This window comes from Fistularia commersonii, chromosome 21 (genome assembly GCF_037954325.1).
Source record: "Fistularia commersonii isolate RoL2024-O1a breed Wild chromosome 21, RoL_Fcom_v1.0, whole genome shotgun sequence".
NCBI lineage: Eukaryota > Metazoa > Chordata > Actinopteri > Syngnathiformes > Fistulariidae > Fistularia > Fistularia commersonii.
Genome location: NC_141304.1, coordinates 6,546,146 through 6,560,798, shown reverse-complemented (window position 1 = coordinate 6,560,798; position 14,653 = coordinate 6,546,146). Strand labels below are relative to the sequence as shown.

Below are 14,653 nucleotides of genomic sequence, written 5' to 3'. Positions count from 1 at the left end.
AATTATTTTTCAGTAAGTTGATTCAAAATGCCTGCTAAACAGAGATAGAAGCACTTTGGTCATATATAGATATGACCAGGTCCTAGGTTATGTTTTCCTTATATGATCAACAAAACAGCCTAAACACATAAATCATAAAAAAGGATTGCTCAAAATTTGTACAAATAGCAGGATAGGCATTAAGAGCCTTTTTAAGGAGGTTTGAGGCTACAAAACTTTTCTTGCATAGCATAAATAGAGATTTAGGCTACATATATATATATGTGTGTGTGTGTGCGTGTGTGTGTGTGTGTGTGCGTGTGTGAACTTGATTTTTTCCTTTAAAAAGTGATACAGTATTGCTTTCACAAAAGGGCTCTTCTCCAGATCCCGCTTATAAAAATGTTCTTCCCTCACTTGCTGAATATGTTGTGTCGAAGAAAAACCTGCAGTTGAGAAAACCTGAGTTTGTAGCTCTTTCATTAATTTCTTCCAGACCACTGATTCACTCAATTATGCATAAGTTTTGCATGTCATATGTAACTGAGTTGAATTTTCGAACACTAGCCCTGCAACTAAAATGAAAGGGTTGGCAAAGTATCCCTTCTGCCAACCTGTTGTCAAAAGGAAAATTTGAATTTTTTCCCTCTCTTCCCAGAGATAAAGTTGTTTGATTGCTATTCGTGCTATTGTTCCTCATTGTGCTACTTATGGAAACACAATAAATAAAGCTGTAAACATATATTCAGCTTTTTGTCTAACTATCTAATGGGCACAAACTGAAATACAGTGCCTTTCAGTGCCCGAAATAAATTTAAGCCATTGTAGTCAGTGAACATCATGTTATCTACAGATTCACTAATAGCAATCAGCAGGGTTTTACAAAATGTACTTTTATTCTTGATACTTTTCTTGGTACTCTATATTTTCTAGACAATACATTGTCTGGATGCATAGAGTTGTGTAATTTTGTACCGGCAATGATAGAAATCCTTAATCAACGTTGCTTAAGATAAACAAAGCAAAATAATAAGACAGGCTGTTGTAACTGCTTTTATACACGTTGACGGTCTGGTTATTCGTCCGCAACCGTACACGTCATGCAGGCGAAATTTGATTTTCACACACTTACTGCCCATTTACCCTTGACATTACGGTATAACATGGTCGCTACCACCAAGTGCTACTGGTAATGCTGGATGTTGGTACGTTTCTAATCAAACTTATGGTATTTTAAGTTTACTTTGGTCCACTGACAGTCTCCGAAATTGCGGAAAGAGTTACCTGCCACTTTGTAAAGTGAACTCACTACGGTGCCGGTTAGCAGCTTCTTAGCATGTAAGCTAGCTTTGCTATGTTGCTATTTTCAACCATGTGTCAGCCTGGGGTTGAGATGAGTAGCTAGCTAAGAAGCGTGACAAACATCTCTGGAAAAAAAATCGCGTTTGGTATTGTGCACGTCTTATTAGGGAAGTACTTTTATCTGGCGGATCTTTCGATGTGTTTTGATTTTGGACCTCTTGTGATAAATTTTGCGTGTACACACACTCATAAACAAACCAATGTCATTAGCAGTCCATCAGTAGAATCTTAAAACCACCAGTTGTTTACAGCAGTAAAAACGGCGACCAAGTTCGGCGACGATTTTATTTATTTACACGGCACGCTGACCTTTATGATGTAGAAACAAGTCGTGTCAGTGTAAACGCCAGACGATCCGAACGGAATTTCGCTGTTCGCCGTGAACGCGCAGTTATTTTTGCCAAGTCCCACTGAGTTTTCCCACCCCAGCGTCGTGGGGGAACTCGACATGTGATTGTGTAGTGGAGTCAACCACAAGGTGGCATGCTGCGGTCACGTCCGCACATGTTAGAGCGACGTTTAAGAATTCCACCTGTCATTGCACCCTGCAGATCTGCTTTTCTATCAGCATTCGCGATGCTAACCCCAGCGTTTGACCTGAGCCAAGATCCTGAGTTCCTCTTCCTCAGCATCCATGTCCCGTACACCAGAACCTCCGAGTTTGACCTTTACATAGACGGGACTGACTTCAAGTTCTATGCCAAGCCCTACTTTCTAAGGTGGGTCGATCCATCAGTGCTGTCATCATGCTCTCATTACAAACATGCGTAACAGCTGCAAATGTCCAAGTTTATTGTTTATTTTTAATGTGCATTTTATCCCTAGAACACTAACGTCGGGTGATTTTTCACCCACACAACACTTGTCATGTGATTTTCATTGTGTTGCTATTGTCTGAGTTTTATGGGTCCTTGGGTAGCTTCAGGCTGCGCACCGATGTTTTAAATTGTATGTTTGTTTCCCTCCTCCCATCGGCTCGTCTATAAATCGATGAAAACTGTAATTTATCCAGGATATTGTATTGTGTAAAATATACCCAACGTTAGTGATCGTGTTTCTTATTTTAACGTTACTGTTCTAGGGTTAAGGGGTTAAAACGTTTAGTCGGTAGAAGCATAGCACTTCTTACTGCACTTGCCCCTGTATTGCACAAATTCAACTTTCATATAAATAACTGTTGCATGGCTGTTTTTTTTTTTCAAAGTATATCAAATCTATTTTTCTATATTCACATTTTAGTCTTTTGTAATTGTGATACATTTCTCAACATCTTCATTCAGACAGGTGTCTCTCTTGTAAAAAAAATCACATTGTTTTTTTAATACTAACTTAATAATTTATTTTCTTTAGTCAATTTTATTAATTGTGTTCAACTACCATTACAATATGTAGCATGTAGAAAGATCTTTTTTTTTAATAAGTCAGGAAATGAATAAACAATCTGTAAGAAATTACCTAAAATATCACGACGTCTTGACATTTTGAAATGATCATTTTTAATATACATTAAAAAAAATCATTTAATAAAATAAATAATCCATTGGTTAAAAAAGTGGGATCAATTCTGTGTTTGAAAATTTAAAGCACACTTTATAATGCAGACACTTTCAGTTACTCATATATGTTGTCATCCTGCATATGCAAATTATTTTGCGAAAAATTGACTGGTCTCAATTTTTTTTTTTTAGATTAACCCTTCCAGGAAGGATATTGGAAAATGGAAGAGAGAAGGCCACGTTTAACATTGATAAAGGTAGGTGATAGCTCTTATAATGACAGTAATTCTCTATTGCTCGTCAGACTAGATAATGCATGACAATGTGCTTGCTGAGGTATTCCAGTAAATCATTGGTGCTTATTAAAGGGGGAACACTGTGGTTTCTGTGTTGCAATCTATTTTTAGTATTTACATTAACACCCTCTGCATTTTAATCAATCTTATCTTTGTGCCTTCTAAACCTTTTCCTCTGGTATTTTTCTCACCTTGGTATGGGTTGTGATGCATTGAGAGTCAGGATTTGTTTTGGTGGATTACATATTGCCCATCACCGTGTTTTCCTCTGTTTTGGTCAAAATAGTGACATTGAAACATGAGCGTTTATTCTCTGTTCCAAAAGAATCTTGTTTTTGTTTGTTACAAGTTTTTGAGGATCTGTTGACCTTTATTTCACAAGCAGAAAGAGACAGATGGCCTGGGCTTGTGTTTAATATTTCACAGTTCGCATCCTGTCTTTGCACAGCAGGTTTTCCTGAAAATACCAATATTAAATACAAATATCCTCCATCAACTTCTGTTGAGTTTTGGTTAATTAAAATAAGCAAGTGATTGTTGCTCTAAAAGGAAATACAGGTGGTCAAAGGTCCCTAATTGTACCTGAGAGAAAGTTGTGTGGTCTTCATTCTGACCACTTAACCTAAAGGGTCCCAATTTGCCAAAATATCACTGAATTTTCATAAAAACAGCAAATTTCCCATGCCTCTTCAAATGCTAATGAATATTAGACCTTGATAGTATAAAATTGACGTTTTTGACGGCTCTGGTGCCACAAGCATAATCTTAGCAGAATATAGTAAAAGCTAAAAAGAAACACTCTTAGAGACCTGTATTTGTTATGTTAATGTAATTTCATAATATGTACCCAAAAGACCAATCCTGGGCATTCCATGTCTATAATCACTTTATGGTTATTTGAGTGTAGTTTGAGCCTGGTAGAAAGTTGTCAAGCCACACTGTTCTAATAATACCCCATTAGGGCACAGGTGACTTTGTCTATTTGAAATCATTTTTTCATGTGAAATCACATCATTTTTTTTGTGAGAAGTTAAGGGAAGTAAAAAAGCAATTTACAGAGACAGAAAGAGACCACTGTGTTGTGACTGTTTATGGACATGTCAGGTGGGGTGCCACCAAGAATTGCTTAATCTTTTTGGGCATTTTCAATGTTGAAACTGGATCAATGATTTTAAAAGGCATTGAAATAAAAGTCTGAAGCAGACGCTTCAATGGAGGAATAAGAGTGGTGCTATTTTATCCTATTTTTACTCAAAACAGAAAAATACAATCATAAAGACACTGGGTTAACAAAGTTGATCCCAATTTGCTGCATCATACGATCAGCATCCCTTTCCTCATTATATTGAATCCAGACCAAAATCAAAACTTTTCCTACCATTATTTTGTGGTCACAAACAGTAAATCCCCTCTGATTAGATTCTCATGAGTTATTCTCCTGTACATTTACACAAAACTAACTGCCAGAATTTAATTGTTTTTTTTTCTAGAATATTCCTAAATACCTTAGTGTGGTTTTTAATGCTGATCAGTGAATAACGTACAAAAATGTGTTCGAAGGTCACATTGGGGAAATTCAAATAAAATGGGCTCTGTGGTTGAGTAATGTGTGTCTGAGTATTTTGGCACCTTGTGTTTTTAAAATATTATTCATACATGCAAACAGGACATTGCTCTTTAGACCAGCTCTGACCTGGTCTGAAATGCAAGCAGTTTATCCTAAAATGAGATCCTCCTAGAACTTGCTCAAAAGAAAAAGTAGCCCGCTTTCACCAACAAGCCACGTGACACATTTGAAAGTACATTGGTTGTCTGCTCTTATGCAGAAGTAGCAAACTGTGGAAAAAATGACACTAGTTCAAAGTCAGCAATGCCAACTGCACCTAAGTAGAATTTTACTCACAGAATTCAGCCGTCCATAGTGGTCCATGGACCAGTTCTTTAAAAAATGAAGGGGGCTGTCTGGAGTGGCTTCAGATTTGGACCACTGTCCAAACTTGACCCATTCACCGCTCACTAGTCTTGCAGACAGCCGCTGTCATCACCGCTGTCATTTTATCAAATCGGCCCCAAAATGTTATGGGTTCTTTATTTATGCATTCTCCACTCCATTACGAGTCTTGCACACTCATGGTAACTGTCAGACAGATGAACAAATGAAGAAATCAATGAAAGACCCCCTTGGTTAGCTTAAAAACAGAGAGTATATGATGAGATACTAAAAGTTTGTTTGTGTGACCATTGTTTTTGGGCTTTTTTAAAAAGAAAAACTCAGCATTTACAGCTATATTTATATGGGTTTTGAAGGGGAAAAAAATGGCCAAGACAGACAATTCATATTCAATTTAATCATCATTTATTCATATGTGTCAAATCAGTGAGAATATCTCATTCTAGCCACATGTGAGTTTTGGAATAGCTCAAGTTTTTTGGACAAGATTAGCAGAAGAAAAGGAAATACATCTCTGGTTGAGATTATTACTGATCCCTTGGGTGTCTCCAGTCACCGCTTTGCTCAATCAGGCGCAGTAAATTAACCCACTGATCATGCTATTTCATGCCATTTAAAGGGCCATTGGAACCATCTGTAACGTCATAACGAGTACAGCCTGAGGGCTGCCTGTCTTTCATGGTGACAGTGGCAGGCAGCTCATACGGGATTCCCTTAAGTAAATTAATGAGCAAATGAAACAAGATAATGATTATTGGTGCCATGTTCTCCATGTCTATACAATGCTGTCTGTCACTCTGATCTCTTTGACTCACATAATCACTTCTAATGAAGTTGTATATGTGTACGGCGTGTGCCTTATGGACTCTGACACCTCATTGCCCGTCTGTCAGTGTGGCCCCGGTTAACCCTCTGTGGCTAAATAAGCATGTAACATCTGCTTATAAAGACCCACTAATGAGTGTCCTTGTTTAGACTTATAATGAGCAATCATTAAGATTCGTCTTTCAGACCCTACAAGACTTGAACCTCATGCAATTAGCTTCTGTTGTAAAGCTCGTGATCCACTTGGGTGCACTGAAATTTTATGTGTACTTACTCACATATCAGGTTATCTTAATTTATTTGCACTTTTATTGCCTATTAGCTTTTATAGTAATTTGTAAACAACTTTCTGAATTTGTGTAACTCCTTCATTTGCTGCTGATCATTGAGCTTCAAGTCAATGATCACTAAATAACACTGATTGTGTAAGTGAATTTACTATTTTATATCACATTCTAAGCCTCTTGTGCAGCATTATTGTGAGATGATCTTCTGTAATCAGTGGTTTGCAATTATTACTATATGAAGTGACCAATATACTGCAGCAGTGTTCCCTTTTTAATGAGTTCAGCTTATGACTCTATCTGCTATAAAATGGCAAAACTAAATTTAAATTTGTGTTTGTAAATTACCAGAGGCTAAAACTGTCAAATTATTTTACCTGGCACAAAAATAATGTTTGTTTATACAATTTAGAACAGCCTCACCATGATCAACAAATGGATACGTTTTTATTGAAGCGGCAGTCAGATGCAAAAAAAGGCCCTGAAAGAAAAAAGAAATTGTGTCCACAAAATTTAATTTCATTCATACTATTCTAAAAAGCCAAGCAGTGATAACTTTTATCATTAATGTTCCCCCGCAATAATAACAGGGTTTCCACAGGTCAATTAAAAGCATTAAAAGTCATTAAATCAATTTTGCAAAAATTAAGCCTTAAGTAGCATTAAAAAGCGTCAAATTCAATGTCAATAGATATTAACAATTTAAAGAAACTTGATGGAGATTAAAAAAAATTGTCATTTGTAATTCAATTTGATGAAGCTATACAAACATTTGATAATTTTGATCTAAATAATGTGATGATCGGTGATGATTGGCATTCATTGGCTATCATTTACGGCCGCTCTTCTGATGTTACATAAATTTACATTGTGTTAGTAAAATGGGAAAGTGAAATTTTCAACAAAAGAGGATGGATGAAGGGCTGATCCAAGGCTGGTTAAAGCCCGTTGGCGGAATACCGGGTGAGGCCTTTTATAATGTGTACAAAGAACGTTTAAACATTGCACAATGAATGTCAGCGCAGTTAAATCACATCTGCAATCAGTTGGTCCTAAGTCGGTGAAAGGCAGGCCGCAGTTGACGGTGGTGGATCTTTTTGCCGGGACTAGCAAGGTTACTGTTCCCATCACCAACACATCAGCTGCTGCTGCTCAGACCACTGCTATACAGGCGGGAGGAACAGCCACCTGCTTTGAGATGCTATGGTATGTGTGCTGTGCAGCAGCTCGCCATCCATCAAATGATAGTGTTTCTGAGCTTTTTCAGGCAATATGCTGATATGCTAAATCCTTTACATTTGGAAAGACAAAACCAGCTATGTCATAACATTTGGACTTGCACCAATCTAGAAAGTCGCTGATAGTCACAGGGAACTGGGGACGCGCATCATAAGTGAACAAACTGTCGAGACCCAGACTAGTCCTTGACCAGGAGCTTGTGGAGGTATTCTCAAAGTGTTCCTCACAAAAGAACTGCTGGCTTCTCCAGTCTCATCCAGGACAAAACACAGGATTGTACTTTGATGAAGAGAGGGGGAAAAGAGAAGTTGCAATGCATGGATGAAAACCTCAAGGACCCTGCTAAGGGCATAGAGCTGGTCAACTGTTCCACGGCCAGGACGAAAACCGCACTGCTCCTCCTGAATCCAAGGTTCAACGAACCTTTTTTAAAAAGGGGGATCATCACCCTGGTCTGCCAGTCCAGCGGCACTGTCCCCAACATCCATTAGTGCTGCAGAGGCGTGTTAGGAAGGACAGCCATGCAACATCCAGAGCCTTGAGGAACCCAGGGTGGACCTCATCTACCCCCGGGCCCCCTGCCACTGAAGAGCTTTTTGACAACCTCAGCAACTTCAGCTTCGGAAATAGGTATGTCCGCTCCATAGTCCCCTGGCTCTACTCCGTCATTGGAAGGCATTCAACAGGATTGAGGAGGTCTCGGAAGTATTCCTTCCACCGATCTACAATGTCAGCGCCCCACTCCCACTGTACACAGTGTTGATGGAGCACTGCTTCAACCTCCTGAGCCGCCAGATGGTACCTGTCAGCTGCCTCCGGAGGCTCACAGGCCAGAAAGGCCTGATAGGATTCTTCCTTCAGTTTGACGGCATCCTTCACCGCTGGAGTTGCTGTCCCGACGGCACCAACCACAGCTCTGTCTGCCACTTTGACAATAGAAGCACAGAAGATGGCCCATTTGTCCCCCGCCTCCCTCGGGACTTGGTTGTAGCTCTGCCGGAAGTGGGAATTGAAACTCCTTCTGTCAGTGGCCTCTCCCAGACGTTCCCAGCAGACCCTCACGTTACATTTTGGTCTGCCAGGTCTGACCGGCATCCACCCCCACCATCGGAGCCAGCTCACCACCAGGTGGTGATTGGTTGACAGCTCCGCCTCTCTCTTCACCTGAGTGTCCAGGACATGCGGCCACAAGTCCGATGACCACATGTTCGATCAAAGAACTGCAGCATAAGGTGTGTTTGTGCCAAGTGCACATATGAACACCTTTATGCCTGAACATGGTGTTTGCAATGGAAAATTTGTTATGAGCAAAGAAGTCCAGTCACAAAACACCGCTCGGGTTCAGATCAGGGGGTCGTTCCTCCCAATCACGCCCTTAAAGTTGCACTGTCATTGCAAACGTGAGTGTTGAAGTATCCCAGTAAAACAGTGGAGTCCCCAGTAGGAGTGCTCTCTAGCAGCCCTTCTATGGACCCCAAGAAGGGCGGGTAAAATGAACTGCTGTTGGGGGCATAGCCACAAGCAACAGTCAGAACCTGTCCCCCCACCTGAAGGCAGAGGGAGGCTAACCTCTTGTCTGTTGGGTTGAACCCCAATGTGCAGGCGCTGAGTCAGTATGCCAATCAGTATGCCTACACCCGCCTGGCGCCTCTTACTGGGGGCAACTCTAGAGGCCTGGCTCCAGATCCCATGCTGTGTGTCGAGGTGAGTCGAACTATATCGGAGTCGTTCAGCCTCACACATGAGCTTGGGCTCCTTCCCCGCCAGACATGTGATATTCCATGTCCTTAGAGCCACCCTCTGCAGCTGAGGGTCGGAGTGCCAAAGCCCTGCACTCCGGCCACTGCCCAGCTAACACGGCACCCCATCCCCTTGGCCCCTCCCATGGACGGTGAGCCCAGGGGTAGAGGGACTCATGTCATCTCTTCGGGCTACACCCAGCAGGCCCCATTGGTGCAGGCCCAGCCACCGGGCATTCGCCATCAAACCTACCTCTGGGCCTTGCTCCAGGGTGACCCATGTCTTAGCAGGGGAAACCTGGGCCCAATTATGCTGTTCTTCTTGAGGGTCTTTTGAGCCGCGCTTTGTCAGGTCCCTCACCCAGGACCTGTTTGCCTTGGGTGACCCTACCGACAACATAGCTCCGAGGATCACCGGGACGCACAAACCCCTCCACCACAATGAGGTGGCAGCTCAAGGAGGAGTAAGCTATAAACCAGTGTTTCACAACCTTTTTTGAGCCATGGCACATATTTTACATTAGAAAAATCACACGGCACACCACCAAATAAATATGTCAAAAACATGTTTTAACGAGTTAGAATGAAACCGTAGTCTCAATTTACTTAGTGTGAAATCTAATATATCTAATATCTGTAGATTCGTCAAGTTGCATTGCAAATTTCTCACTGATGTACAACTTTCCCAGAACACTTTTTTGCAATGTCCGAAGACATGTCATCAATATGTCTGAAAATGGTATTATTTGAGAGAACTCGGGCTATTTCTTTATCAACGCCAGAGCTGAGCATTTCTTCTACAATGATTTTGCCGGCAGGTAGTATTAATGTTTTGCTACGGTGTGTGGCAGTTTGGATTGAGAGATGAGTTCAGCAACTTTGTAGCAAGCTTTCACTGCTTTCTCACTTGTCTTGGTAGTTTTCAACAATGCTGCCTGTTTGTTTACGCAGATACAAGTACCGTAATTTCCGGACGATAAGCCGCGACTTTTTTCAGGTAAACAACGATGCGGCTAATATATGAACTTTGGGTGGGGGACGCTAACGAGCATCACGCCGCTGAAACGTTTATCCTCGTCAAGTTGGACCGATGAAATGACCGGGAAATTCTGAGTCTGTTCAACTCTGACACCGAAGAAGACAACTTTGACGGTTTTAGTGGGCAGGAGGAAGCCCGAGATAGCAATCGGCTAGCCGATGCGGCTTATATTGAGGTGCGCTTAATAGTCCGGAAATTACGGTACTTTGTATTTTAAAAATGTATCACGCAAAGCGTCTCGAATCACTTTGATACACAGATGCGCAGGCTAATTCACTACCCATTGCCATCGAATGGGCACACTGCCCACATAGACATAGGAAGACACATTATTTGCATTGGATAAATAATTTTCGGACCAATCGGGTGAAAGCGGGCATTTTTCCACGGCACACTTGATGATCTCTCACGGCACACTAATGTGCCAACAAAGTGGCCATAAATGAATATTCCCTCTACTGTCCTCACCAAAAATGAATTGTGTTTATAGGAGAGGCCATCAGTAAATGTCCTATACTGCTTTAGGTCTCTTCACGGTGCAGGTCCCTAAGGAGACCGCTGGAGAACACTTTGAAGGACTCCAAATGCTGACACGTCTCCTTGCTCCGAAAGGCTCTCGCTCAGCGAAACCATTGGTTGAGGACATTAGCACAGGTACATCAGATCTGATTTTAACTTGCGTGCTGCAGCTCAGTCACTTTTCTTCAAATAGCGGATAAAATTACTTTGAAATGTCATCTTGGAGATAACCATATGGTGCTTTTACCATCCAAAGGCTGCAGTGAAAGCGTGGGAGAGGATGAAGCTGAGGATGAAGAAGACTTTGATTGGCAGGTGGAGCAGGAGGTATACACTCAGAGTTCTGTGGAAGAAATGAAAGCCTTGCAGAAGTATGGCTTTGGCAATCAGCGGACTGGTGTGTTTGCCAGATTACAGGTAAGACTTATGAAGAAAGGTTCTTCCAACATCTAACAGTTCTGTGTCTGAACTTCTTAAAACCTACAGGTTATGATCAGGTTACATTACATGGTTATACATGCTGTGAATATCTTAACAGGAAGAGCTCAGTGATGTGATTGATCTAAGGAACCCAGAAGGAACAACAGTAGCAGAGAGGAGGCGGGCACGGCTGGACGCTGAGGCAGCTGCCTTCTCTGGTGATCATTACCTGTGAGTTCAACACATTGAAGATGTAAAAGTCTATTTGAAGTGGTTTTCTTCTTTTCAGTGCTATTTATGTCATTTCAGGGCAGATTTATTTGAAGATGATGAGATAAAGAGGCTCCTGAAGTTTAGACCATGGTGGGGAAACCTGCACCCCTCAATCGTGCCAGAACCAGAAACTGGTGAGTTTTATTCATACTATATTTACTTTTGAGAGTTCTTCAGTTACACAGTATCATTTTGATGTTGCAAGTCTGGATTCCAACCTTTTTCTAAAATACAATTTACATGATTAATACACCAGAGATCCACTTTTTAAATCGATATCCTGCACAGTTAGCTGATGGTCATTAACAGATTATTAACAGACAAGCTTAAAATGCACTTTTTAACATTTGAAAATAATAATAATCTTGAGGCACAGAAATAAAAAACAATAATCAAATTGGAATCAAACTGTTAATTGTCAGGATGTCTCCTGTCAAAGTTCGTCTTGCAACTTAGTGAAACAAATAGCAAGTACTCTCCTGGTTGTGTAATGAATATTAACACCTTAACTAAAGCACACCTCTGCTTAACCGATAATAATGAAAAATATGCTGATGGGACTGAAAGTTGTCATCTGACCCCCCGCCCCCTCCCCCACCGACCTCCCTCAGTTTTCAGCAAAGTTGACAGTTTTCTGCTTCTTACATGCACTGGTGCAAGATGTTGACTTCAAGAGCCGCAGAAGGGAATACCTGCTCAGGTTATCATGTCCCAGGAATGAGGAGAAAAGGCAGCTTAGGGAAACAATAGAGTAGTGATTAATTTGCATATCAGTATTGTTTTAATTAGATATTGTTCATTTAATTTACTATTATTGATTTAACAAATATGTAGATAATGGCAATGTAAAATGAAAAAAAGAAAAATTAGGAAGATGCCACAGACAATTATTTTGTGATGTGCAAATCATTGCCATAGAAATGGGATTTGAAATTTCACGATCTCAATTAGATGCGTTGTCTCTTCAAATGACCAATGAAAAGAACTGTAATCTGACCACCCTTTTACAATGATGTGTGAAACATGATTTAAAATGTGAATCAATTCTGTTTCTGCGCTTTCAAGATGACAAAGTAGTGACTAAAGGCTACCAGAAGGTGGCATGAAGTTGCAAATAATTTAGTCATGAAGTTTGTGTTCATTTCCTTTTGACCACATTAACATCCTAACAAACAATTTTGCCATTCCCCGGCGGTACAGCTCATAATTTTACACATGTATTTTTGCAAGTTGAAATACTTTAAATACAGAGTTCCTATCAGGAGTCTGTTGGCTGGAATTCAATTCAGCCAAGGCTTGAGATTGTTCTTCTGACATCATATTCTTTCCCAAGGGACATATTAGTCTCTGCACTGCCCTCCTCCAGTGGAAGGTCAGAGCTCAGCTCGTCAGCTTCAGTGCGACACTCCTTTGCTTCATTCTTTATATGCCTCAGGGCACTTACAAAGGCACAACATATGCGTTTATGAGTGATTGAACTTGGACCTGACTTAATCACTGAATCACTCTGCTGCCTGTTGGTGATGTTCAAGAAGCCTAATCTGAAGGTCTAGACCTAAGCTAAAATGTGGAAAATGTGAAAAGGACCCGCATTCGTACCTGCTCTACCCTTCTTAATACCGCATATCAAGTTGACTTTTGCTGTTACCGCTGATGCTTTTACAATCAGAGGTTCATTAACCAAGACATGCTGTGCAGCATGTTGGCTGGAGTATGCTTAATTTCTCTTTTCAGTCTCTTGTGTTGGAATGATTGCTTGGAAAGGTCAGTGTGGCAAAAGTGCTATCAAGCTCCTTTAGTGGCCTGCTAATTCTTGCCCTTCCACGCTTTTAGCAGGCACGTGGCTTACAGCCACAGCTTATGTGTAGGGCAGGGTTGTTGTATGCTTGAAAGAGGATTTAGATTAAACCGATAGCATTATCACAGGAGGGAGCACTGCTCGCCGTGTCAGAAGGGCCTTGATCACTGATGAGCAGTTATCAGTCAGCAATACAGAGGCCATTAGCTGCAGTCTGAGTTTAGCCTCCAAAGAGCATTACAGCCCCCTGTAGTTTCCTCGCCTCATTCTACATTCTACGATTGACTGGCTCATTCACGAGACCAGGCATAGATAAACTGGCTAAATTAAACTTAATAGCTTGATTGACAGCTGGGCTCGCATTAACCACAGCTGAGGGTGCACACGGCATTGGTCCGAAGACCTAAACAGCTTGCCGTCAGTTCTTAGAAGTAGACTCTTGATTTTAAGTGTTTGTCGTCTGTATTTAAACCAGTCTGCAATTCCCCTCATGTTATTTCTTTAAACACCCCCTCTTTGTTTCTGCTAAGTCTGATTTATATGTCACCTGACAGATGGATACAGCCTCAAGTGCTAATGAAGTAGAAACCAGCCCTTTTGTGCTTTTGAGTGTCAGGGCCAGCACATTGGCGGGCCACAGCTGTCCACCGGTGGCCTGCATTCACACACAGCTCTGCACTAAAAGGACTTGACAGCTCAGACTCCTACTACCTGCTGCAGAATGTACTGTATAAATTTTGATGCCACATTCCACATTTTGGAATACTGTCAAAGAAACGTTCATTTGGTTTTATCATTTACACAATCACAGTGGGCGCCTACTGATTTTCATCCATATCTGGCATGCAAGGTCAAGATCTTTTTTACTCTGAGTCTCGAATTCAGCAATATTTTGACAAGGCAAATTTTCTCCCTGTCATTGGGTCATCTGAACCTGTAAAAGTAATAAAGAGCTGCACTACCTGTATAACTGAATAAGGTCAGAAATGAATTTCCTGTCAGCAGAAGCCCCCATTTGCTGTGTGCTGATACCCACTAGGATTAACTTACTAGGAAGAGAAGATCAGGAGGAATCTCCCAAGTTCCCTCAATGAGAGATGCATCATAAAAATTGCCAGTGTCATGAGGCCTAGTGTGTCCCAAAATGGTTAAAGTGTTATGTCATCACTGGACTTCATATTCATTTAATCTCTCCATACAAGTTATTAAGGTATCCTCTTGTGTTGTTAAAATCAATCGTCTTTTGTTAGAGCATGGTCACAGAAACCTGTGCTATGATTTCAGAATAATGTTGCTTGAAACATTTACAGAACATTGTACAGTGTCAGCCTTTGTCAATCACGTACATATTTCCATTCCTAAGTCTCCTGTGTCCATAATCCTTCAAATGACGGTGTGGACATTAGTTTACTTATCATTACCGTTACCCCATA

General features: G+C 41.0%; 1 protein-coding gene across 1 annotated transcript in view; it reads left to right on the top strand.

The window, feature by feature from the left end:
* The first annotated feature begins 1,114 nt into the window (after positions 1–1,114).
* shq1 (SHQ1, H/ACA ribonucleoprotein assembly factor) overlaps positions 1,115–14,653 on the top strand; it is a 41,643-nt gene continuing 28,104 nt past the window's right edge. The window contains exons 1-7 of the mRNA XM_086168401.1: positions 1,115–1,184; positions 1,893–2,060; positions 3,030–3,094; positions 10,736–10,864; positions 10,986–11,146; positions 11,268–11,380; positions 11,459–11,556. Of these exons, the coding sequence (XP_086024527.1) occupies positions 1,918–2,060; positions 3,030–3,094; positions 10,736–10,864; positions 10,986–11,146; positions 11,268–11,380; positions 11,459–11,556 (709 nt within the window). The 5' untranslated portion in view covers positions 1,115–1,184; positions 1,893–1,917. The remainder of the gene's footprint in view (positions 1,185–1,892; positions 2,061–3,029; positions 3,095–10,735; positions 10,865–10,985; positions 11,147–11,267; positions 11,381–11,458; positions 11,557–14,653) is intronic.